The sequence below is a fragment of the Neovison vison genome, chromosome 4, assembly GCF_020171115.1.
Source record: "Neovison vison isolate M4711 chromosome 4, ASM_NN_V1, whole genome shotgun sequence".
NCBI lineage: Eukaryota > Metazoa > Chordata > Mammalia > Carnivora > Mustelidae > Neogale > Neogale vison.
This window is the reverse complement of record NC_058094.1, coordinates 217,345,688-217,373,173: the sequence shown is the minus strand read 5'-3', so window position 1 is coordinate 217,373,173 and position 27,486 is coordinate 217,345,688. Positions and strand designations below refer to the sequence as shown.

The following is a 27,486-nucleotide window of genomic DNA, read 5'->3' as shown; positions in this document are numbered from 1 at the left end:
AGTTACTATACCCACTTTTCAGAATAGGACACTGAGGCTAAGAGAAAGAAGTTGGCCGAGGACGCGCTACTCCAGGGCTGCCTGATCTGTGGAGCTGCTCAACGCTGAGCAGGTAGGTGTGCTAGAGGAAGCCAGCAAGCCACCAGCTGCGCCGACGGGGTCTTTCCGAGGAGGAAACACAGACTAACTTCTTGTTTCATGACCAGACCCCCAGCCCCCACCCGCCAGCCCAGTTACAAAGGTAAGTTCTTTCTTCACCTTTTGGTAAAAGTTCTTAGCCATTATGTTCATTTATGTTTATTTATGCACTTAAGAATCTGTGTATTGAACTCCAGAGCAACTGGTTGAAGAGAAAATTTAGGCCAATCATGAAATATTGTACAAACAAGAAAACCCACTTGTTTGACTGTTTAATTGGCAGATTTTCTGTTTTGTGTTTGTTTTTGTTTATTTTTTTTTTAAAACTGACCAGTCAGTTCAATCAAGATAGCTGATAATTGCCTTCTGGTCACCCAGGTGAGGTAGCCTGCTGGTATTAGCCTGTGGACTGCCTGGCCCTGTGCCAGGAGGCCTGCACCTGTCAGGGGCAGCTCAGCTCTCCAGGCTGTTCATCAGAGGTACCTACAGGACCCGCCATGAGAGGATGGGCAGGTTACGCAGCTAAAAAGAAAAGCACGTTGTAAACTAGTACATGTAGTTGTGCAAATAAATACTAGGCCATCCAACTGTATCAGTTCACCCAACAAGCATTTACTGAGCCAAACTCTGTGTAAGGCACGGTGCTGGGTCATGTTAATAATATCCCTAGAAAAAGTCTAGAGGAAGCTGTACTGGCCCACGGTGCTGGTATCTGAAGCAGGAAATGTTGGGGGACTCTGACTTGTCATGCTGTCTTTTATTTCTTTAATGTCCCAGTATTTTATAATGAGTGCATGTGACTTTTCTAATAAGAAAAAGACCAAAGGGGGGAAAAAAAAGGATTTCTCACCGGATTGGCCCCATGGTGTCTTTTTTAAGAGTCAAGGTGGGTGTTGGCAGTGACAGAGCTGTCTGGACTTGGGTTCAAGGCCCTGCCTTGTGATTTCACAGCTGTGTCACCTTGAGCAAACCACAACTTTCTGAACCAGTTTCTTAATCAAGGAGGTGTGCTAGGAGGGTTGGATGAAAAACAGGGGAATGTTTTGCCCATAGTAAAGTTTTAGGTAAACACTGATTATGATCACCTCTCTATCAGAAATGTGAGCCCCCCTTCCCTGCGTGCCCCAGCAGGTGGGCCGCACCCCCTACAAGTGGCTGAAGAGGCTGGGTGAGGCATGCCCCTGGGGGGACAGATGATCTGCTGGCCCCCAGCCCCCCGCATCTGCAGAAGGAACCTGGACGCTCATCCAGAGACTCTTGGTTTCCATGGAGGGTCTGAAGGATGGGTGGGGGCCTTTGGCTTCTCTGGCAGCTGCTAAGCATTAAGCATCTGGTAAATCCTTGCCTCGGTGACAGTGTGATTTCCTGACACGTGGGGGGATGCTGGCCTGGTCTTAAGCCTAACCTCTGGCCTCCCGTAGGTATAGAAGAGGTAGGCACGCAGCGGGGGCTTGTGCAGAGCCTGAAGGAGGTCACTGTGATGAGTCCTAGATTCTCACTTTCCAGGAAGTTCTGAGAAAGGCTAAGCAGAAGTCCACTGCCAGTTGTCCTAGGTCATTGGCTTTCTGGGCTGGGCAGCGGCCATGGTGCTGGGAGAAAGAATGGCCCTAGGAGGCCTGGGAGTCTGTCCCAGCTCAGCTCACTGGGGCATCTTGCTATCCAAACTGTCATTAGAGCCCAGGAGGCTTGAGTTAGCAGAGAGGCAGAGTAGACTCAAGCTGCCAGGGACACTTTCCTAGAGGAGCAGTGACAGAGTCACAGGCCCATGGAGTTTGGAGTCATTGGGAGTAGGCGTGGGCCCCCCTGCATGCGGACGCCTCACGGCACGCGTGCTGGGGGCCATATACTGACCTCAGCCCTACAGAGCCTGATGGACTGACTCAGCCTTTTATAAGGCCCCCCTGCCCCCTCTGGGGCCGCTCCGTGTCTTCCTCCTGCCCTCTTCCTACTCTGGTCTCTCACTTCCTGGCTGGACTTTGGATCTCCCACTCAGAGATATATGTCTCCATCAGACAAGACAATCACTGGCTTGTCTTCCCAACCTGCTGCTTGTCTACACATGGGTCCCGACTCAGCTATGCACCTGGGTCCTTGTAAAATGCAAATCTAACTGTACCATTCCTTTATCTTAAACCCTTCAATGGCTGGTCACCATCAAGGTCTTGGGCAGTCTTCAGCTCGGACTGCAAAATGTAGCCCCTGCCTTGTTCTTCAGCCTCATCCCTCCCTATTCCCCATCACGCCAAGAGCCAGGACGGATGGATGGTCACCCTGATTCATTGAAACCCTCCATCACCCCTCACCTCCACACCTTTGCACATGCTGTTCCCCCCGCTTTTCTGGAACAGCATCTCTCTTTCTCATTTTCCTGCCTGGTTGACTGTTAGTGGATCTCCACTAACAGTAGTTAGATGTGTGCTTGGCTGTCCTTCCACGTGATTGTGAGTGCTTTAAACAAAGGAACCTTCTTTTATTTATCTTCGGCCTTTAGCACTGACTACAGTTGTGGGCAGGTGGTAGGGGCTCCGTAATGTTAATGGAGCGTGTGTATCCCAGTCCCACCCTCTAAGGCCGCTGGGTAGAGGCCCCGTCTCTCTGGGGAGGACCATTGCAGTAGCCCTTAAACCAACTCCTCCAAACCAGCTCCTCCCTCAAGACCAAATCTACCCTTGAAAGCAGAAGCTGACTATGTCGTCACATGCCTGATAAGCCTCTAATGGCTCTCTGTTGTTTGAAGTAATAGGTCCAGCTTCTTGGCCTGTCATGAGGGGCCCTGCAGGAGCCCATAACCTCTCTCCCTACCTTATTCCTCTTCTACCAAGGTTCACAAACTTTCTCAATTCGTGGCACGGGTACTGACTCAGGAGGTTTACGTAGCCTCCCAAGGCCGAAGGAGGTACCCAACAGTCTCCTTTTTAAGCACAAACAACTCAATAATTATTCATGTCCTAACAACTCAGTGGACATTGGGAAAAGGAAGACACATAAATTGAAAGTACTTCTCACAGTGTCCAAAAGATGTCACTGTGTTCCCCATGAATATTTAAAATACCCCAGGAAGCCCCTGTAAATTCACGGGTGGCACCCTGGGTTGCCTCAGGCACGTAGTTTGGGAACCACAGCCACATACAGTTGCTCAACAAATGATCATTTGTGGGTCCCCAGATTTGCAGCTTATCCCCATGCCCCATTCTTTTCACACACAATTTTCCCTGTGATATTCTGGTCTCCATCTTATTGGGAAACCCCGTTCTGAAGTTGGGTCACCTGTCCGCTCTTCTCTGGACCCTTCTCAGACCCCTCCTTGCGACATCTAGAGTGCCTGGTCCACTCTTCCATTTATTTACATCTCATTCTGTTTTATTTATCGATAGGCTCCTTACTGCTATGGATTCTTTAAGGATAAAGCTTTATTCTTATTTTTCCCTTGCATCCCTGAGAGGCCAGCAGAGCTCCCCCTCCCACTGTACATCCCTACATAGGAGTAAATGGAGGGATGGTTCGGAATCTGCCTTTCTCATTCTGGGGAGTCACTTGGTATGCTCCTGACTTCCCCGTTCCTGCGACTGGCCCATTTGAAGCCAGGCTTGAAACCTCAGAGCCTTGTTTCCCTTTCTCCTACATTCCAAAAGCCACCATAGTCCCCGTTCCCTCCAAAACCTCACAGGTCTTCCTATTTCTGATGATGGAATTTCTGGTGATGGAAGCAGCGTCCACACGGAGGGCCGCTCTGCTGGCTTCTTCACCAGTGTGTGTCCCTTTGTGGCTGGCGCTGGTGATCTCAGTTACGGCTGTACACTGTCCCCTGGGCACCAGGGGGTGGGAGGAAGTTGGCGCTGAGCACGTAGAACTCTTAGATCACCCCCCGACTGCCGCCCAATGGCTTTGCCCAATGATTTCATTTGAATCAGAGGTTCCATGACATGGTAACACGGAGACGAGTGACTCAGATCCCCCTTTAGGGGAGGACTTAGCCCGCCATTGACAGCGTAGTCAGCAGAGAGCCTCCACTCTAACTCCAGGGTCATGGGCGACATGGACCAGGCTGCGGCTCCGTCTTTGTCCCCCGGTCCAGATGGTCAACTTCTCGTGCTCCAACCGTTCCCACCTCAAAGTCTTTCTCTAACTGTTCTTACCAGGGGAAACTCTTTTCCTTCTTCCTCCACATCTCCCTGTTTTCATCCCTCAAGACCAAACTCAAGGACTTCCTCCTTCTGGAGGAGGAGGCCCATGAGTCTACCCAGTTCATGGCTTCAGGTTGTCTGCTTAATCATGTATTCAGCCATTTACTCCCTGTCATTCTGTACAACTTGGCCTAGGTCTGTGTTTTTCTTCTAAATTAGATGCCAAATTTCTTCAGGAAACAAGAAATGAGTGAGGATTTTTTGGGTTTTTTTGTTTGTTTGTTTGTTTTTGGTTTTTTTTCTTTCTCATGGAAGGGCAGGATGATCTCCCCACTGCCGTCAGCTCAGTGCTACCCACATAACCAAGCCTAAAACATCTGCTGAGTGGACAATGCCAGGGCTGAAGCCAGCAGTGAATTCTTCCAGCCATGGGGGAGACTGTCCCCTCTGTCTCTTTGCCATTGGAAGAAATGGACCCAGACCCCGAAAAGAGTGTGGAGATGTCATAAGGAACAGAGAGAAGGGCACGCTGCTCCCAGGGTGAGCTGAGAAGTGATGGCTGAAATGGTGTTGCGTATGGAGTTAGAATGTTGTGACTCTAGGCTGGTCCCTTGAATCTTAGGGTCACAGTCCCTACACCCAGTAGATTTTCCAGGTATCAAGTGGAAAAGCAGGTCTCCCCACCCTTCCTTACGGACCTTCTTGGCTCCTGCCAGGAATACGCGTTGTAGGTCCTGCTGTGGGTTTCTAGTAGTGACAGTAGGGGGTGAAGGAGGGCTTGGCAGAGTTCACACAAGCCGGCTTGGAAGAGGCGGGAGAACCACAGCGCCCCCCAGGGGAGTCCATGAGAGCCAGGCCCGCCTGTGACCCTCCCCGCCTGCAGGCCATCTCCTGCTGGTCCCTCACCCAAGCAGTGTCAGCCACACCCACGGAAAACAGGCCAATGCCTGCTCCTGAGGGGCCCAGGTCCACAGTCCTGGTGCGGTGTCTGGGTGATGGCAGCGTCCTACCAGGAGGCCTCACGCTGCCGAGGAACAGCCCCAGGCTGGCAGCCAGGAGATGCGGGTTCAAGCTTTCCTCTACTTTCATGAGTCTCTGGCTCTGGGGCAGGAAGTTAGCCTCTCCCCTGACCCTCAGCTTTTTCATCTGTAAGATGAAGTGGCCCTTCCAGTCCTGGTGAGCTGTGACTCTGTCAAGCTACCATCACACTTCCTCCAGAACAGAGCTATGTCGGGAAAAGGGAACTGCTGGGCAGTAGGGTTGGGGGGGGGGCAGTTAGTTATCTGAAACAAACCTACAACGATAAACCTCTCTACTCTATTGAATATACCCGCCCATTTAATTTATTCAGTTAATAAAACTTATTCCCCAGAGGGGGACAGGCAGAGGTAAGCCACAAACCAGTCTGCCTGTGTGAGCATGGGTATATACGTCTCGCTCATAACAATAAAAAAAAAAGAGTAATTAAGAGACGTATTGAAGTGTACAGAAATCCTGAAGGACACCGAAGAGTCCAATTGGAGTTACTGTCCTTGGTGCAAATTTAATTCAACAGGGAATAGATAAATAAAAATAAAGAAAGAACAAATTCAGAACAGATGTTAGGCAAGCAATTTTTTTCACAGTAAGAATCATAAACGTGAAGAACAGCCTATAAGGCAAAGTTGTTGATGCAAACAGCATCAAGCTACTAAATAAATAGTTAGATGGCACTGCAGGGACAAAGAAACATTAAAATAGTCATTTGGCTGTCCCTGAATATTTGCGCCCACACAGTGATGCCCAGGCATGTCGGTTCCCGGGCACGGGAGGGGGCTGTGTGTGTGTGTGTGTGTGTGCGCGCGCGCATTCTGGTGGGTGTAAAGAGGACGTGCAAGGCATATATTGGTGTGAGACTCTAGCAAAATCTCCTCTCCCCGGCTGCCATGTGGGTGCAGAATATGAATAGTGAGGCTCCGCAAATGCTGGAGAGTCGGTTCTAAAGAAGACAATGGGGTCGGGGAGGAGCCCCAGTGCCGGGATGGCACACCCGCAGTCCTGGGCAGGCAAAGATCAGAGAGTTCAGTGGCAGAAGGCTTTCAGGCACAGTGAGGGAGAGATGGGGGCAGGCCCGGATCACAGTGTTTTTAGAGAGACAAGGAAGCTCCAAGATGATCTTTCTAGCCCAAACTCCCCTCCCCCATTGCATAGCTTGAGGAAAATGAAGGACCCAAGAGGTGAGATGACCCGTGGGCACCACCTGGACACTTGCCACGGCCAGGAGGGGGGGAGGGTCAGGAATTCCCTGGGAGCCACAAAAGGCCAGAGACACAGCTGCCTGACTTTCCTGAGGACCTACAGCAGGGGGGATGGAAGCTTGCCCCAGCCCCGGCTAGGGACGGCTCCTGGAGCTGGCGCTCTCCCTGCGGGCACCTGCTGGTGTAAGACCTTTCAGAGAATGACCTGAGGAGCGGACGGATCATCACCGCTCCCGGGCAGGCTGCACTCACGGTTCCTTCGATTTTCATGGTAGACCTGGGAGGTAGCAGGCACGTGCATGTCTTTTTTTTTTTTTTGAAGGTTGGGGACAATGGTTCAGTCGCTTGTTCTAGTCCCACGGCTGCAAACAGCCAAGCTAAGACCAGAACCCAGAACCCAGACCAGAACCCAGATCTGGCTGGCAATCCAGTGCTCTCTTGGGCACCGTAGGCAGACCCCCGAGGGTTAGGCTAGGGGAGAGGGTGCCCCTTGGGAGGGGGACATGGGTTAGTAGCCCCCAAAGAACCTGATGCATGACCAGAGTGAGGGGAAGCCCCGCTCTTGTGTCATGAGAGCGTCGTCCCTCCCTCATCTGTTTATCCCGCGGATCCCAGGCCGGACTGGCGCGTGCGAATCGTTCTGTGCTTCTGCGGGCTCGCTACTGAACTGACGGCCATGGTCACTGATGGAGAAAGGTTATAGACTGTTGGCCCCAAACCTTGATTTAATATGAGAACCTTTCCCCCAATTCCTTTCGTTATATCCCAAGGAAATAATACTAATTATCCCAATCAGCAAAATCACAAGACCTTCCCGCTGAGGTTTTATCCCAAAAGGTACGTGCTGGTCACTCAGCAGATGCTTCCTGAGCCCCGTTTACGTGTCGGGCACCATCGTGGGCTCTGGGAATAGCCCCGCCCGGGAGACAGACTGCGTGTCCACACAGAGCTTGCGTTCTGAGAGCTGCACAGGAAACAAGTAATGAAGCGGCTTGTCATTGGGGCCGATGTCCTAAGACGGGAGTGTTGGGAGCATCCGAGGAACAACACTAGGGGACCATGGAACAGAAAAGGCTTGGGACTAGGAGAAGCAGGGACGTCTGGCTGACTCAGTCCGTGGAGCACGCTGCTCTTAATCTCAGGGTTCTGAGTTCAAGCCCCATGTTGGGCAGGGAGCCTACTTAAAATTTAAAAAAAAAAAAAAAAAGGAGAACCTGCACAGCCCTGCACTCAGCTCTTGCTAACCACGTACTATTTTTGTCCTGTGTTTCCATATAAGTGGAGGATAATGAAATCAGCTCAACCAAAACCCCCAGGGTTGTTGGGGTGGTCACAGGGGATACTATCCTGAAGGGACAAGACTCAAACAGAAGACCAGAAAACAGTTACCAACTGGTACTTACTCCGTAAGCAGCCCCAGGGAACAAAAAGATACGTGTCTCTTACAGTCATGAAAGCAAGATACATGCCCGTAGCCTGTGCACACAAGTCCATAAAGCATAAAAGGAGGTCCATGGGAGCGCTGTTTGCTGGAGGCCATGGCGTGTCTCCCTCCCCCCACACACACACCGAGGAGTGGGGACAGGGATGGGCAGGAAGAGTGGAGCCCCACACTCTGGGGGAGCCCCGTGACGTGACGGTCCCTAAAGCAGAGCGCTCAGTGAGAAAACCAAAGCAGGGAACGAGGACAAAGCCATTGGGATAAGCTAAGGATAATACACACGAATACACAGTTTGCAGGAACACGTGCCCAAAAAATGCACGTTAAGGACAATGGAATGGTTGTCTGTTGGGAGAGAAAGCGGATAAAAGGGAATAAATAAACATGCAGAACACGTGGCAGTGTGTTCCCCATTTTCCACGGCATCTCAGAATGAACACACACGCACAGAGAGACAGAGACAGAGATGGAGACAGAGATAGAGACAGACGGAGGGAGAACATTTTGAAATGGCGGTAATTAGTAATTACTGGTCGCAACACTGATAATCCTCTGTGGGGAAATGAGCAGCTCTCATCGATGGCTGTGTTTCCTGGGGAATACGTTGGGAGTAAAATGCTATTTGTTAGATCAGTGTTTTCTCTCAGAGCCTGCTCTCTATATTCTAGTCCCAAGAGACATTCTGGAAAACAAACAAAAAAGGTTCTGTGGTCAAATAAACCCTGCGTGCTAAGCGTCTCCCTTGGAGGTGTTCCAGCACGTCAGTACGGGAAGGGTTCGGAGAAGCCCCACGATCAAGAGACCTGTGTTCCTTTGACTAACCCAGTGTTTCTCGCATTTGACCGGGGGGAACGCCCCCTTTTTTATTTTCCATGTAACGATTATTATTGTCCGTGGAAATGGTCCAAAGGACACTCTGTGGGAAACAGCACATTAGATTGTTGAAGGATGTTGAAGGCTGAGACTCCAGAAGGCCAGAGACTGGAGATTGCAAGCATACTCTGGGACTCACACCTCCCATCTCCTTCCTAATGCGGCTCCGTGCCTGGGGTGCTTTGTCCTGAAGTCACCGGGGATCCCGTATCTCATCCGTAGCTCCCACTGATCGCAGCAGAGATGGATCTGCCTTTCCCTCTGCCTTGCTCCCCTCCTCAGGATGGGGGGGGAGGACCTTTTTGTCTCCAGAACTCCAAGCCCACATTCAGGGATGAATGTCAAGTCGTGTCTTATTCCTTAGAATGGACCAGTCCGTCGTTCACTTCTGCTGCTACAGGATGTTTCCTGGATAAAGTTCTCCCTCGCATTTAGACCTTGTATTTCTGATGAGCCAAATCGCTGCCATCACTCACTTGGGCCATTAGAAGGATTGTTTGTTTGTTTATAAATTCCATCCCTTTCCTCCCCCACCATGACCCCCGGGCACCTACTTCCTTCCAGGAACCCACTTCCTTAGCACCGTGGCTTTGGTCTGTCTCCTCTCCCGCACTGCCAAGGTCATGCTCTCTGTCACTGTCCCAAAGAGCACATTGGCCTAGCACACCCTTGGCCTGTACTCACTCCCTTTCTCTATCCCAGCCAAAACCCCATAACTTCCTCCTGAGCTTATGCACCCAGGCACACCATCTCTCCTTCCCGGGACCCGATGTGAAGGCCTTCGGGTTCTCTCAGTGAGCACACACTCTGTGCAGAGGTCGCGAGGACCGAGGGGGACTTCCACGTGCCTCCTCCAGCAAATCGTCACAAAGCAACGCCATGATCTTGAAAAGTTCCTTGAGGTGGGAAGTCCAGATAGGGAAGGGCCAGTGCCCAGGAGAGGAGACGTGGCCTCGTGAAGAAGCGAGTGGACATCGACAGGAATCCCAGACACCGAGGACTAAATTTATGTGAGATGCAAAGGCTACAGTGACCTGGCGAGAAGGAGGAAGCTTGGAGGGGCTAAAAGCAGAACCGAAAAGTAAACACATAAATTGTGAAGGGTTTGGCAGAGAGTGAGATAAGAAGAGAAGGGGCTCCCGGAGGGGGACTACTGGGAATTTATTAAAACGAACTAAATTTATGGTGCAGCTCAGGCATTTGTTGATAACAGGGCTAGTCTGGTAAAGAATGTGCCCGCTGGCTTACAGTCAACAGGAAGCTGGGGCAGGATGACTGGGGCCACGCATTCCAGTTAGAAATGTGTGGCTCACACTGACCAGTTGGGTTCCAGAGCACATGGGGAAGTTTACATTTCTCCTGGAGTTCACTCTCAAGGTTGGGAGGCAAAAAGTAATGGCCATATAGCCACGGTCCAAGGGAATAGTAAAGCATTGTTACAGAATGTTGTCCACATGTAAAATGGTGCAGTCACTACGGAAAACAGTAGGGCATCGCCTCAAAAATGAAAAAGAGAATTACCACATGATCCAGTGTTTCTGCTTTTGGATCTCTCCATGCGAGAATTGGAAGTGAGATCTCGAAGAGCTGCTCGCGCACCCACGTTCATAGCCACGCAGTGCACAATAGCCCAAAGGTGGGAACAGCCCAAGGGTCCACAGACAGATGAATGGATAAACAAAACACGGTTTATACTTAAAATATCATTCAGCCCTAAAAAGAAAGGAAATTCTGACACCTGCTACAACGTGGGGGGACCCTGAGGCCATTATGCTCAGTGAAATTAGTCCGTCACAAAAGGACAACTGTGGTATCATTCTGCTTCTTTGAGGTTCCTGGAGCAGATGAAATCATAAAGCCAGAAAGTAGAATGGTGGTTGCCAGAGGCTACAGGAAGGAGGTCGGGGAAGGCTTTGTTTCATGGGTACAAAGTTTGTTTTTTTCCGGAGGAGAAGGTCCTGGAGATGGTTACCCAGCAGTCTCAATGTACTTAATGCCCCAGAACTGCACACTTAAAAAGGATGAAGATGGTAAATTTGACATTGTATTTTACCACAAAAGAAGAGCCCTCCAGCCAAACGTCCTCCATGCACGCCGCCCTCAACACTTGGGTCAGACCAGGAGTCGGGGACCCACTAATCCCACAGCCATGCGATGTGGAGGCACGAAAGCCCATTCCATCTACTACGATGAAATCTTAATTCTGTGGGTGTCGGTTGTGGGGTCTTGGACACTGAAGCCTGTTGTTCGTTAACAAGTATAGATATGGGGGTGGGCAGGACTCAGGTTGTTAAGTGTCCTTTCAGGAGACAACATCTTAGTGGGATCCTGGGCTAAGGAGGACAAAGAACTAAAATGGTCTGAGGAACCCAAACTCTAGCAGAGACATCTAAAACTTCAGGGAAGCCGTTAAGAATCTTTAGGCTGGAGTCCTTCAGAAGGATCGAGTAGCCACGTGAGTCACAAGGGACAAGCCATAGTCTGGCGGTGAATTTGAGAAGAGAACTTGGAGAGTTACAGACACGTCTCAAAGGAAAGTGGAAGGTCCACTCAACAGTGGCCTCTCTGGCGGTTCATACACAGTGAGCACTGCATTAGCGATGGAGAAGATGGAGGAGATGACCCTGATGGGACCTGGATTTCCTTCCCAAGGGGTCCTGTTGGGAAGGGCAGTAACCTTGATCAATAACCAGATGCCCACTTCCCCTGTAGCCTTAGTAGTACCAGGAGGTGCTGGTGGGTGTTGGAACACAACAAAAGACCACACTCACCACGTCCACCTACCACGTGGCGACGGGCCATCTACCAGCCAAAGGCCCAGGCAGAGGTTATAATTTCCTCTTGAAACAGGGACAAAGATAGCATCATTTGCTCACAGTGCCTCCTTAGTGGTTAATGTGGGGAGCCTGGGCAGCGTGTCAGAGAGTCACGCCTTTGTCAATACGCCAGTATACTGTGAGCCTCACTCGGAGTAGGAAATTTCATATAGTAGGTTGCAAAATTCTTACAGTCTGGGGGTGTGATGGGGGAGAAGTTGTGAGGAGCATGGTCTTGAGATGCGAACAATAATCAAGGAACTTATTTTAGTAATTAAGTTGCTACGTATGATCATGCTCCAGGCACGCAGGCATCCTAAAACCTGGCCGCCCCTTGCTAGGAATTACTTTGTGTGCCCAGCGGCAGAAGTCTCCCACTTAAGACAGACCAGGAATAATTGCAATACATAGTAAATGACCCAAGCTCTAAAAGATTTAGGGGTCTTGAGGAGGAAAGGAGAATATGGTCCATTTTATTTTATTTTCTTAATAAAGACTTTATTTATTTATCTAGAGAGAGAGAAAGAGAGCATGGGAGTGGGGGAAGGGGAGAAAATCTTCAAGCAATCCCTGCCCCCCTCAACCATGCCAAACGTGGAGCCTGACGTGGGGCTCAATCCCACCACATGAGATCATGACCTGAGCCGAAACCAGGAGTTGGTCGCTTAATGGACCGTGCCACCCAGGGGCCCCATGTGGTCCATTTTATTATTTTTTAAGAGATTTTATTTATTTATTTGAGAGCAGAAGGGAGGGGTTGAGGCAGAGAGAGAGCAGACACCTTGCTGAGCAGGGAGTCTGAGGTGGGGCTCGATCCTGGGACTCTGGAATCATGACCTGAACCTAAGGAAGATTCTTAACCGACAGAGCCACCCAGGCACCCCTAAATGGTCCATTTTAAAGATAAAATTTGATCATTCCCAAAACCTAGTAGAATTTCAAACGTGTGAGAGGATACGTGATTTGTTTGTTTGAAAGTTCTATATATCCAGAGTTAATTTGGTGTAGTCATTTAGATGCCTTTGCCTTCTGCCCTATGTAGCAAGATTCAAAACTGTTTGCCTTTTTTTTTTTTTTTAAATCATTCAAGGGCTCCAGGAGCTTGAAAAAAGTTTCTCTGCTCCCAAAATCGGGATAAAGAAGAACTTTAAGCTCTGTGTGAATTGGGAATTATTTGCTCCTTTGAATTTAGAAATGACTTTTTTTTTACATCGTGAAATCAAACATAGTGTGTCATTCTTATTTTTGGACAGAATAGGGATGCTATTTGCATTCTCAATTAATTAGGGTTGAGAGCCATAAGAATTGGGTAAGCGTGTGCAATTTTTGAGAGTATCTGTGCAGAAGAGTTCTCGACAGAAGATGTCTGCTAATGCCATGTGTTATCTGGACCTGCTTCCAGATGGGAGAATGCCTTGGCAAATGCCACAGTGATTCATGACTAGGTTACATAATTCTATTTTGCATTTTGGGTTGAACAACTTGGATTTGTTGCAGGTACAATTCAATTAAATATGGAATTTATTATTTGAAAATATTAGTTGGAAATAGAGCTTTCATGCAGTTTTAATTTGAGATGTTCTACTGTTCAGGGGCACACTGGTACAGGGCTGTCACCTGAGGGATAAAGAAGTCACTGATGCCATTATGTGGTTGTCACTGATGAAGGGTGAGCTCCCTTCCGTCTTCAACCCGCTATGCTGGTAGATTTGGGGAACGCACATGAAGGAGTGTAAAACTGAAAATCTGAGGCTGACTTTTCCCTGCCTCTGAGCCCTGCACTCTTCCAGCCAAGTGCTTGTCCCCCACCTGCAGTCCCAGCCCCTCCCCAGATGTGGAACAACCCCAGACATCCCGTCCTCAACCTTGATCTGCTGCCCCCAGGATGGATCTCTTGTCCCCAGCTGGCAGCAGGGACTGGGTCTGGTTTCTGCATCCTGGACCTCACATTCTGCTCCCAGTTTAAGGACTGAGCACCTGTGTGTGATTTGTCCTCAGACCTCTCCCCCCTTGATGCCCTGCTTTCCTCCTCCCAGAGGCCCATCTCAGGACCCGGCACCCCTGTTGTTGGGGCCTCATGTCCACTGACAGGTCTTCTTGATTTCTGCTTTTCTGGATGCCTGATTCTTGTCCAACTGACCTCCTCTTTGGGCACCCTTCTCCTGGACTGTTCACAATGGCCATGTTTGCTGGAATGGGGAGCTGCCAATTTCTTAACCCTTTAAACACTGTTCTTTGCTCATTGGCTGGAACCTCCTCCATCAGCAACCCCAGCCTGGTCAGTTTTCCTTATCTGGCCACCCCAGTGAATGTCTGGGTCATTCCCTCTGCTGCCCCATCCCTTGGAAGCACACAATGATAGCCATACCTCACCAAGACAGAGTTTTCCCATGAACTACTTAGATATTGACCCTCGGTGCAAAAATAGTGCCGACAGATGTTTTAAATTGCCAGCCCATATATTCTGTTAACACTTTTTTGCTTGAAAGATTCTGGGTTAAGCCTGGGAAGTAATTGTCATAATGCCTGAACTTGTGATTTTAAAGAAGCAACAGCAAGGTATTCTTGGGCAGCAAGTGCTGAGTGAGGGGCAGGATGCCCTCCCCCCGCCCCCCGCGGAGGGACGGTTTCAGCTTATATTCTATTTCAGCCACTGATTTTGTCCAGGGGTCTCACAGTCCAAAACCACCATAAAAACAGGGGCTTATCACATTTTCAGTGATGACTGTTGGAGTTGAGCCATTGGTTTGCAGCTCCCTCATTTAGAGCTGCCAAGGGTTTCAGGTATCATCTGGCCCTTTGGTTTTTGAATTGCTCATCTTGACTTACTAGTGGTTATGAAACCGATTCAGTGAGTCGTGACGAGCTTGTATTTTTTGTTTTGTTTTGTTTTCCAGGAAATAATAGAATAGAATAGGTCAATGTGGATCTTACAGTAGTAAGATGTTCTTTTGTAAGACTTTTATTTGAAGTGTGCATGTCCTGGATCACCGTGCAAAATGTTATTATTCACCAAGGCTCATAATTCAAGTGTCGAAGTCACTGATAGAGTCTACATCCCTCATTTTATTTTGAGAAATCTGGGGCTCTGAGAGGGGAAGAGATTGGCTTAAATCCATCAAGGTAACAGGGGGGCAGATAGGGGAGCTGGAGCTGGAATGTGAACCCCAGTTTACTCCTGTAAGTTGGCATGCTCTGTTTGATGTTTTTCTACCCAAGAAAGGGGAATTCATATGGGCTCCTGATTTTTAGGAGTGTAGGTCCCAAACACCTGGACAGTAGGAGTCATTGAACTGCGAAGTAACCCCCACCGATGGGTTGTCATAGAATGAGAATGGGGGAAGGGAAGTGGTGAGAAATGGTGAGTAAAGAAGAGACTCGAAGTCCAGAAAAAATCAGTAAACATCAGAAGGGTCTTTGGATGAAGACTAGGGAAAAAGAGTAATCTTTTAAGGAAGAATAGAAGCCTTATAGTAACTCAGATGTAACAAGAGACTATGATAGGGATAGGAGAGGTGAAAAGCAACCTCATTCAAGAGAAGGGGGATGCTAATAGAATCTTCCTGTCCTTTTGGGTCTAGATTGCCTATTTATCTTAGGACAACTGTTCCTTTGATAATTCTACCTATTAGGCTACATGCTTCAGTGGGTGGTAATTATCATGTATTTTCCTGCTGACAACTTTCTTCCTACTCTTAAAGCCCTCCTAAGAAAAAAAAATCAGCCAATTATATTCATTTTTATTAAAAAAAAATGCACCCCCACCCTAAAATGCAACACCAGGGTCATTATTCATTTAAAAATGGACCCTTGCAAGTTGAGTGTTAGCAACGGATCTCTTTTGACCTGCGAGAATACAGATATTTAACTCACAGACTGATTCTCAGTAATTATGGCTTGCAGACCACCGGGTCTCATATTAATTTTGGTTTCAGACTCACATCACTAGAAGATGGTGATCCTAAGCTTTGTTTTCCACACTTTCTTGAAAGACTCAACTTTTACCAAGTCAGGAGACCCAAATATTGCCCCCTCCGCCCCCTATCAGTTGCCCAGGTATGAGTCTGAACGCTTGTATTTTCTTGAACAAAGCAGCCATGGGTTCCAGCCCACACCATACTCTGCCACGTTTTCAAGTCCCCTGTGTTCAAGCGTCTTGTGTTGTCTTAGAGAACAACCAGGGGGTGCGGGGCTGTAGCAGACTGAGTCCTTCGGAGCCCTTTCATTCCCAGAGTTCTAGGTCTTTTCAGGTCGGCCAGCAAACGTCCTGCACGTTGATGACAGCAGCCATCCGCCTGCATTTAAGCCAACCCATCTCAGCGCTATCCTGCAGCCGCACGTGTCTAGCACGTGAGCTCACTGGCTTGGAGCTCTCACGTGCGAACGTTCCAGGCCCTACTCTGTTCGAAGCGCTGGCTCTCCTGAAAAAACACTGAAACGACCTTCCTGTTTTCGTTGCTTTCCCATATGCATCCCAAAGTTCTCAAGTTCCTCACTGCTGGTGACAAGGTGCTGTTAGTTCATGGGCGCTGGCTAATTAAATAAAAACGGTGCTAAAAACCTCCAAGTTGGAAGCATATGAGACACCTCTACCTCCCATGGGCATGAACCTTGTGTCTGAGTGCCAGGTCTTTTCTACCAAAGCCTTATTGGTTTGCTAAATTGATTTTCTTTTTTTCAATCTGGGGACTCAAGGATCCCTGAGAGATTGCTTCAGATTTTGAGGCTTGCAAAGATGTTCTGAGAACATTCTACTGCTGGTAGGTACCAGAAGGTACTGCATTCATGATATCCACATGAGATTATTTGGTGGAGCGCTGACATGGAATTAGGAAAGGGATTAGTGCACAGAAGTCAGAAATATGTAGATATGGGCACTAGTAAATAATAACAGTGATGTTCATTTCAGTTGGAAAAGGATGACTTTTCAGATGGAACACTACCATCTGAAAAAAGTAAGAGTGAATGCTTCCTCCTACCCTTACTCTCAAGTAGATTCTCGAGGTATTAAATATTGAAATTTTTTAGATGAAATAAAAAACACCAGAAAACTGGAAATTAAAAACATATATTTTTTGAGTAAGATCCAAAATGTAGAGACCATTAAAATTGATTGAATTCAACCATTAAAAAACCAAATGTTTTCTGTTTGGAAAAAATACACAATAAATGAAGTTAAACAATATATAGGAGAAAATATTTGCAATGTATGTTAGATGTAAAGGGCTATTTTCTTTAATATGTGAAGAGCTTCTACAACTAATTGGGAAATTGGGAAAAGATCACTAGTCCAATAGAAAAGTGGCAGAGGAGTCTTCAGGAAAAAAATGCTTTTAAACATAAACAAAAAAAAATGGATTTTAAACATATGAAAGATATCCAAGCTTGTTCATCATTAGAAAAGTGCAAATCAAAACTACCGTCAAGTGGTAAAGACTTAAAATGATGACCACCGCATGTTAATGGCAATCACGTGAGAGAACGAGGTGCTCTCATATACATATTTATGAGAATGTATATTGATATAACTCCTAGACAGAGCCATTTAAAATAAAATTAGAAGTGTAGATAATCTTTGACCTCATAATTTGTTTTAGGAATTTATCCTACAGATATACTTACATAAGATAGCAATGATGTATATACAAGAATATTCACTGCCATATTATTTATGAGAACAAAATATGTTCATCAATTGAAAACTTAATTTTAGAATTCAGATACATCCATACAGTGGAATCCTGAAAAAACAGAATAGCAGTTATGGGGCACCTGGGTGATTCAGTCATTAAATGTCTGCCTTCGGCTCAGGTCATGATCCCAGAGTCCTGGGATCGAGCCTCACATTGGGCTCCCAGCTCAGCAGGAAGTCTGCTTCTCCTTCTCCCCCTGCTTGTGTTCCTATTCTCGCTATCTCTTTCTCTGTCAAATAAATAAATAAAATCTTAAAAAAGAGAATAGCTATTAACAAGAATGAATGTACTGAAATGGGACAATTTCACAAATATCATTAATGAACAAGGCAAGATAAAGAACAGCATCTAGCATATATTATCCATCTGACTGTTAGGAAATTGATAGCAGAGGTTTCTTCTGGGAAAGAGTGGCTAAGGGTCCAAGAAGGGTGTCAGTTTCACTTTCTGCTGAATACTTGTTTGTACTTTATGAATTGTGTACAATATGCATGCTTACCTACTTACAACATACTATTCCAAGGAGGGTATATGAGATCACTATACAAATCTGGCTTGTTAAAGGGATATAGGAATGAGGGGGCAGTAATGAAATGGAGGGGTGGAGAAGGATGGAGGCCAAGAAGCACGAGAATCAAATTCAACAAGAGGGAGTAAAGTTTATACTAGAAATCAAGGGTCAAAATAAAGTAAGGGCAAGAAGAGATAGAGATGGAGCTAAAAAGAACAGCTACAGAACCATCCCTTAAAAGACATCTAAGAGAGGGGCGCCTGGGTGGCTCAGTGGGTTAAGCCGCTGCCTTCGGCTCAGGTCATGATCTCAGGGTCCTGGGATCGAGTCCCACATCGGGCTCTCTGCTCAGCAGGGAGCCTGCTTCCTCCTCTCTCTCTCTCTGCTTGCCTCTCTGCCTACTTGTGATCTCTCTGTCAAATTAAAAAAAAAAAAAAGACATCTAAGAGAAGGGTAAAGAAGCTTTGGATAGGAGACTTCAGGGGTCACAAATGAGCTAAACTTAGGTGCCGTAAGTACTTAAAAGTAATTAATAGGAAGAGTTTAATAAAGGCTTGTCATCCCCTGGATTATAAAGCCAGTTACAAAGTGGAGGGGAAAATCATCTCCATCCTGTTTCTATCCAATCACAAGTGTCTGATGGTTATGGTGATGCTGTTCTTTTAGGGTTTAGGAAGGAATATAAATCCAACTGGGGCTCACACTCGGACCGAAGGAGCTAACCAGTAATCGTGAACTGACGGCAGGTTGTCTAAAGCTGTAAAGCCTCACTTTCGTCCTATTATGTTGTCAGGGGTCCTACCGTGCAATTCAAAAGAGTTCAAACCAAGTATTGTGAATAAAAACTGGAGAGGTACGCGTGCCAGTCCATCTGCTTTACATTCAAGTTCAAAGAAGGCAGAGACAACATGTGTAGTTTTATCTGCACAGCGCGTGGCAAAGCAGGCTACATAATTAGATACTTGGTAAAGACATTTTGTTCTCGGTGGTGGTGGCGGTGACAATAAACAGTGATGCTGTCAACCCTTCTTGGCAGAAAGCTTCTCGAGCAGTATCTTCCCCATAGCAGGCAGTGGGAGGGAGGACGGATAAGGAGCCGATCTCCAGTTTGGGGACCCAGACTCTGACTGAGTTGCTATGATAACAACCAGATAAAAAGCATCATGATCCCCATATTTGGCTTTCAGGTCCAGAGCAGGGAGGAGGTCCTCTCTGCGCGCGCTTCTCCCAGCACGGAGTACTGTCCCGACACCCAGCAAGGCAGTGCCTCTCTAGATGGTATCAACAGTGCGGGGCTTCCCTTGTCAGATGCTGCGTCGATCTATCATTTTAATTTTTAAGAGGACCAATCTGGGCTTGGTAATATTTTCTAAAAAAATAAAAGTAGGGGCGCCTGAGTGGTTCAGTTGGTTAAGCCACTGCCTTTAGCTCAGGTCATGATCCCAGAGTACCGGGATAGAGTCCCATATCGTGCTTCCCCTGCTCTGCAGGGAGCCTGCTTCTTCTCCCCCTCTGCCTGTCCCCCTGCTTGTGCTCGCTCTCTCTCTCTGTGTCAAATAAAGAGATAAAATCTTTAAAAATAAATAAATAAAAGTAGGGGTGCCTGGGTGGCTCCATCGTCCATTAAGCATCTGTCTTTGGCTCGGGATGTCATCCCAGGGTCCTGGGATTGAGCCCAGCATTTCATCGGGCTCCCTGCTTGGCAGCAAGCCTGCTTTTCCCGCTCCCCCTGCCACTCCCCTGTTTGTGCATGCACGCTTTCTCTCCCAAAAATAATAATTGATGAATAAATAAATATCTTTTAAAAAATAAATTAAAATGATCTAAAAATTAATATAAGTTCAACTAAATCACTGTGTAAAAGAAAGGCTTTTTACTGAACATAGTTCCTCCTTGACATTCCCAACCAGCTTAACCAACTGAGCCACCCAGGTGTCCCCATCCCTTTCATTTTTAAAGGTGAGCACACCAGTTCTCATCAAGATTACAGCGCTCAGGCAGGACTTGGCCCCATCACCATCTTGACTCCAAATCCAGGAGTGGACATGTTTAAAAAGAAGTCAGCATTTTGTGGCTCATCTTTTTTTCTAAAGGAGAAAAATGTTGACAGTTCTATAGGAAGAAATTATTTCATCCCCTTTCTTATTTTCCCTTTTCACCAGAGGTGAGAACAAAGAGTGGAGATGATAATGCAGTTTCTATCTCTACAACCTCATCAGAAATCACTCTCTTCGATTCCCTTTTTCTTGAAATGGAAAGGATAAATGGTGTTAAGTTAGTTAAAGTTGGGCTGGTGGAGTTGATTAGACATCCTGTTGTCAAAGAGACTAATTTTCTCTCCCTCCTCCCCTCTTTCTCTTTGCCCCCCACCTCTCACACCGGCATGCACACCACGCCAGCCACAAGTTAATACAGTGCCCTTTAAACTCTTCATCTGACATTTTAAAATTATTTTAAAATGCCCAAGTGCTCTACTCTGAAAAATCTGTACCAGAAGAGTACTCCAGGGGATGGATTCCTAGAATTCAAACTTAGAGAGGCCTTTTCCTAATTCTAGGGAAGCTGCTGTCATTCTGAGTCACTGCTATGTCTCAGTAATGTATGGGACAGTCTCCAAGGTCAGTGTCAAGTCAACCACAGATTGAGACTGTTGGGAAGAGACTGTTGGGAAGAGGCTGTTGGAATGAGAGCTTTGAAAAAGCAATAGAACAGCACAAGAGTAAGAGAAAGGTAAATGGGTTAATCCTTTGAGCCTTTATTAAGTATCTATCATACTTAAAGCAAGAAGCTATGCAAGTAAGAAAAAAGTGAAGACAAAGCTAAAAGATATCTTAGAGAATTACATAGAGTTAATTATTATTGAAAGATGTGCACCGTCTCCCTGCCCTTCCATCAGAGGAACACACCTCCCTGCCCCATCTGTGTCAGGCTTGGCCAAGTGACTTGCTTTGGCCTCACTGCGGGCAGAGTGTGCTTCCTGCCTTGACTTTGAGTGGCCATAGAACTTGGTTTGGCCAAAAGGATGTTATCAGACATGATGCAGCAGAAACTTAAAATGTTCTTGTGCTCTTAGGTATGCTCTCTTGAATACGTGCCTTCACCTTGAGAAGAGCCTTTCCTGGTTTCCTTGATATTCCAAGAAGGATGAGAGATACATAGAGCAGAGTTGCCCCACTTGAGCCTAAGTGAGCTGGCTCCCCAGAGGACCAGCAGATGCACCAGCAAGCCCAGCTGAGTTGAGCCAAGGGTAGCTTAGATTAATCGATTCCAGCCACTCCTTAGACATGTGATGAATAATAATTTATTGTTTAAGTCCCTGCATTTTAGGTCAGTTTTTTCTGCAGCAGTAACAAACTAATTCAGAGAGCATCTAGTATGACAATTTATTTTTTTTTTTAAAGATTTTATTTATTTATTTGAGAGAGAGAGACAGTGAGAGAGAGCATGAGCAAGGAGAAGGTCAGAGAGCGAAGCAGACTCCCCATGGAGCTGGGAACCTGATGTGGGACTCGATCCTGGGACTCCAGGATCACGCCCTGAGCCGAAGGCAGTCGTCCAACCAACTGAGCCACCAGGCGTCCCTTTTGCAGGATCATATAGCAAACTGAACAACTTGGCCAAAACTTTGGCCAACAACTTGGCAAAAACTTTACCCAGCCAAAACTCCCAGGTAGGGCCCTTTCCATAAAATACAAGTCAGTCTTTTGAAAATCATCACTGGGAGAAGAAGCATCACGGATCTTATGGATAGAAGGGTTCCCAAACCACTGGACCCCATTAGCGTGTACATTAGGACCACAACAGAAGTTTACTGCACCTAACACAGTGGTCACAGACCTGGAGGGCTGGAAAAAAGCTGCTAATAATCACCCCATGGCTGAGGAGGAGCGATACAGAAACAGACTAAAAATGATTAGGACTCCAGTGTTGAAAGACACACGTTGAGAATGAGACTCAAGTCTGTCAAATCTTGAATAAAATAATTGGTCTTAACATATGTTTGTTCACCAGATTCTGGAATTTCATTATTTTTTTTTAAAGAAGGAGCATTATCTGAGACATAACAAGGGAAAATTCAAGAAAAAAGGAGGGCTCTAGTACTTTACATGGAAGAGAACTAGGGTGACCAGATGTCCCAGTATATCCAGGACAGTCATCATGTCCACTGTTGGCCTGGGATAATTATTAATATTGCCCCCTTTCACGGCCAACACAGTGTACTGTATTGGATGGCAGGTTATATGGTCATGCAGCTGACAGCATGTTTTACCCACAGAATTGAACAAAATGGATCCAAGTTAGGTTTTGGTAAGTTCATGAGAAAAGACCAGTCATGGGTTCTCAAGGCAAACTAAACTGAGGCATGGAGGGCCACTGTGTCCAATTGCAGCAGTAGTGCGAGATGGTCAAGGCACCCAGGGTCTGACCTAACTGGTCAGGGTCTTAAAGGCTGGGAAATGGTGTTCTTTCAGCCTAGCATGGGGCCCCCTTGGGGCCCCCTTGGGCAACACTGGGGCCTCCTCCAGGAGCCTCATCTGTACAGCTATGCCCTGGCTTTGTGGGTCCTCGAAAGACCCAAACGCACGCAACATCCCCATTCTGGTTATTACTTCCTTATCAGAACATGCAGAAATCAAGATAAATGGTAGAAAAGTGGAGTCCCTCTTACCCACACAGAGGTCCGTATAGCTTTCTGAGCTCCATCTGGCTTTCCCAGAAACCCTGCAGAAAACACATCACTATCATAAGAATAAGATTAAACAGTATTTCAAGTATTCAAATTTATTCAGGAAAAAGTCCAGAACCGTGAGAACACAATTACATAAACAATAAAAAAGAATTCAAGTTCTATTGCTTTCAAGTACTTTGAAGTATTAGAATAAACAAATAGCTTTAAAAAACGTATTGCCAAGGAAAAAGCTCGGTCAACTCTGGTTTAATGGATGGAAGGAGATCATCTCTACTTAAAGTATTTGCGTGTAATTGCTGCTAAAATATTTGAAAACTGTTTGCTTTCTCAACTATGTTAACATTCCCCTCTGCAGTGTGGTTTATATTATTATTAATTTTGGCAAAGCCCCCTTTGACAGCCACTATGTGTGTCAACGCCTGCTGAATCTATCCGAATTATCACAAATTCTGAATTATCATGATCCAAGTGAAATTTTTGACTAAAATCAATGGAGTCAGAACATAAGAACCTTAGAGTAGCTTCACATGGGACAAAACATTAGACACATTTTGTCATGGGAAACAAGTATACCCGGAGACAGATGTCAGAAAATGCCACACCCACTGTGCAGCAGGGTTGGGGTCATGTAGTGGGGATGGGGTTTGTGTGCAAATATTGACGGAGGAACTGTAGGGGTGAAGGTCTGGCGATTGCTAGATCCCTGTGTCATGGGAATGCAGTATAAAGGAGACACAACCGAGGCGTGGGGGAGAGGAGAGAGTTGGGAGGTAGCGGGTAGAATAGGTGGATGTCCTTAATGGAAATACATCCCATCCTTATTACATCCACTTTCACAGTCTAAGCTTGCCATACATCAAGGAAAGCTTCTATGAATATAAAAATAGTCGCTGAAATTACTATGTTCCAGAAGGATCTTGGCAAGGTTTGTACATACAAGGATGACGAGCTGAAAAGGAGCATATGTGGAAATTACCAGAGGCAGGAGCACAGTGTTCTCTTCGTATCGACAGTTCTACTATTTTTCCTCAGAATGTTAGTACTAAATTACTCAACTGAATACAACTGATCATTCCCTCCTCCCAGAAATATGTGAAATCTATTTATTTTGAATTTCCTCTCCAGCGTGTTGTTCTCTTTTGACACTTAGAAGTTTCTTCACACTTGCTTCAAGGACTCACCGGAAGCCTTAATGAGGTCGCTGTTTGTGGGTTTAGCGTTGTGAGCGCGCCAGCCCTGAGACAGAGGTGGGGAGAAGGTATTTAAAACACTAGGAAGAGAGCAACAGCAACAATAAAGAGGAATGAGAATGTCAGACTGAGAAAAGAGACAGAAAGGAAAAGAAACCGAGGAAGAGGGAAAAGGACAGAAATAGCGAATGCTGTTATCTGGGCGGCGCTGAGGGCCAGCCTTTCTGAGGCGGGTGGTGGGGAAATCCTAGAACGACATCGAATAGATATGACCAGGATTGGCCCAGTTAGCCCTTCCTGTCTCTGTTCAGCTCAGCGGTTCTTCACACGTGGGATCTGTCGGCTCCTGATGCAGGGTCTGGTGGCAGCACCACCATGAGTTCGCAGATTAAACCATCTGGCTTCTGAGAAAACCCAGCGAAGGGAAACAAAAATATTCTTAGAAGATAGTGTCTTGGGCCTCCATCTACAGATGCCTACAGGACCTTTCCACTTGCTTGTCTTTCCGGCCAACCAAAGGTATCTCCCCAGACCAGCTGCCCTCCAGACCTTCTGTTTCTGTCAACTCATGGCCATGCTCCCTGTGAACGTGGCTCAACACTTAGAGACGCTTTGGCTCATTTGCCTTGAATTCTCTACACCGAATTCATCCTAGGAGTTAACTTTGCCCCCAATATCCTTCTCTTTCACCCTCACCGCCTGAGCCAAGCCCTTACCACGTCACGTAGACTTTTAAAACTGAGTTTTCTCCCCTGCAGCATGACTTTCCACTTTAGGGTCCCTCTCCTGCTCACAAGTGATAGTACACAGGCCTTTCTAGAATGCCAGCCACCCAGGTTGTCACTCCCCCATCTTTGGCTTCTAGTCAATCCAGGCTACTCATCAAGCTGTGCCCTATTTCTCATTTAAGTCCAAACACACATATTATTTTTCCTCACCTGGTATTGCATTTTTGCCCTTGTGTTTATTGCTCCTGCCAGACCTCCATCTCCAGGAAGTCCTCCAGGGTGATTCTAGCCCTGACAGATCTTCCTCTCTTCTGAAGGACACCACAGCTACCATCTCTCTCACCTAATCTAGCACTAGGATACATCCCGTCTAGTGCTGAACACCATGATTTCATGCACACGCTTAAGGGTATAAGTAATCTCTCTACTTCTTCCACATCCCAGGGCCTGGCACATTTAGATACTCAGTCAGTTGGATTTGGGGTAAATGGAGGAATGGACAGATGGCAGGACTCAACACATGTTGATGAGTGATAATCAATGGAACATTGTCATCATGTGAGACTTCATTCAAGGAGGGGAAGGCTCATCACACAGTGCCTTCACATATAGACCACCCAGGTGTGGGTGACCTAGATGGACGCAGTGCTCCATGGGAGAAGCTGCCCTGGGCCCAGCATATCTTATGCTGGAAGACAATGGAAGGCTGCCCTTACCTGGCGGAAAAATGTCAAATTTCCAATAAAAGGAGATGGCTTGGGATGTCTGATGCCCAGCTTCTCCAGTCTTGAAAACGCTGATGTGGAATACCTGAGGGGAAAAGCAAATCTTAAAAACCAAGGAATTGAAGTTTTCATTCATATGTTGACTCTATTGGGAAACAGAATTAGTGAGTTCTCCTCAAGGTAGAGTGGAAGGAGTGGTTTCTGGTTGACAGTGTCTAAGGACCAAAGCGATAGAGGCATAGAGGGCGAGAGTAGAATGGACCCAAGGAAATTCCTTCTGATCCCATGGCAGGCTGAAGATGGAGGAATCCTAAAATCTCAGAGGTGGGAGACAACTTGGCGAGGCTGTCTTCTAAATGCCCCTTCCCCACCATCAATATGTTGTTTTTTAAAAATGTACCTCTCCCCAGTTCAATTCCTTTGCTTCTACATCAACCATGAACAATTATCAGAAGACAAAGGAAAAAAAAAGTCCCAATGACAAAAATAAGTTCCCTGTGCAAATTTATGTGTTTTGCTGGTCAAAACTGACCTCTGCACATAATTTGTCCCTCATCACATTCCATGGCTTAAGAGAGTAACACAGAAATAGGGAGGCAGAGATCACACCATGGAGACAAGACCTCATCGCCAACTGCTTATAACCTCTTCGTGTCTTTGTTTTCATGGCCTAAAACCATATGGGAAGCATATTTTCTTAACCAAAAATCAGGAAACGTGGGCCAGACAGATTCTGATGCCACTTTCCAGGAGAAAGCAGCAGTCTAAGAAGTGCAGCGTAGCTGTCAAAACATTGGAATTACTAGGATATTTCACCAGTTTATGGGAACAGAGGGATAACAGAGTTAAAGTCGGAACTGGCTTAGAAAAACCTGGACATATGGCTATAATCCCTAATCAGCCAGCCAATTAGGTCAAAAGTTCAGTTAGTTCAGAAAAATTAATGAGTCAAACTGGGTGTTTAGCATCATGCAGAGATCAGCCAAATCTCAATTTAGGAGCAAGGAAAAATATAGAGCGTATCATTACAGCCAAGCTTCCTAGGAGCACTAGAATTTAGATGAACAAAATGCTGCTCTAAAAATCACTCACTTATCATTAGAAAGATGGAATGTTCGCTATAGTCTTTGACCTCCCCTTTGCCCACCTATATAGTCCAATAAGGAGCACTTAAAATAAGAACTTTTTATCAAATATTCAAATATTCAGGGAAAGGACAACCCAACCCAAGTGCTGATTTGCATTATTCTGAGCAATGGGTCTACTTCTAAAGTACTCACAAGGGAGAACCAAGAATGGGAAGGAGGTTTCCACCATCTGGCTGCTTTACTGGGTTTGAATGAATTCCTAGGACATCACACGGAAGTCCATGTTGAAGTGTAATTGCAAATCACCCTCTGAAGCCACATGTGAATTATACAGATTAGTCGTGCCAACATTCCTCTTCATTAGTGTGTGTACCAAAGGTCGATAGCATAGTATGTACAATTATTTGTTCAAGTAGAATATGATATTTTAAATAACTCCCCTCACACCTAAAAGGGAAGACCAAAGAAAACTTATCAGCCCACTTAAGACTTGCCTCAACATCCTTGAATCTGGTTTCCAGGTTCATGTCTTCATCAGTTTTTGTGAATTATTTTTTTCTAAATGTGATCTCTAATGGATGGAAGGAAATATGTAGATCTTGGGCCACATAATTACATCTTAATTTTGTAATTAGATGTCTTGATTGTCTAATTAAAGGACAAGAAGTCTATGCCTAATTACATGTGCTAATTATAATGCAAGTCCATGCCCTAATTATGTAACTCCACTTACAAAAACATGGCTTGTGTGTCTCTGCACAAAATTCAGACATTTTCAAACATATGGCATCAGCAGAGAATGTTCTGGACACAACCATAAACTTCACTTTGCAACCCATACTCAAGTATAGAACTTGAGCATCTTCAGCTGGGAAGTGGCCACAACTCGTCATCAGTAACCAAAGTCCTTGCACCAAAATCATCAGGGGGAAAGATCACTGCCACGAGACTTCCAGGCAGAATTGCAAAGTGGGTTCCATTTGTCTTGCTCCCACTTACTTCTCTGCACCCTTGTTTCATACTCTTTGATCCCAATGTTCCCATACTGCCCTCTGTCTATCTCAAAAAAAAAAAAAAAAAGGCTCTTTGGACAACTCATAGACCCCAGGTGTTATGGTTTGAATCTGTCACCCCCCAAAAAGATCAGTTGAAGTCCTAACCCCTAACCCACAGAATATGATCTTATTTAGAGATAGGGTGGTTGCTAATGTGATTAGTTAAGGTTGGGATGC

The 27,486-nt window shown here is 46.3% G+C and overlaps 1 protein-coding gene across 1 annotated transcript in view; it reads right to left on the bottom strand.

Annotated features, from left to right (window-relative positions):
- TBXAS1 (thromboxane A synthase 1) overlaps positions 1-27,486 on the bottom strand; it is a 165,858-nt gene that overhangs the window by 88,413 nt on the left and 49,959 nt on the right. Inside the window, exons 3-4 of the mRNA XM_044246702.1 lie at positions 25,158-25,251; positions 22,503-22,555 (exon numbers count right to left, since the gene is read on the bottom strand). Of these exons, the coding sequence (XP_044102637.1) occupies positions 22,503-22,555; positions 25,158-25,251 (147 nt within the window). The remainder of the gene's footprint in view (positions 1-22,502; positions 22,556-25,157; positions 25,252-27,486) is intronic.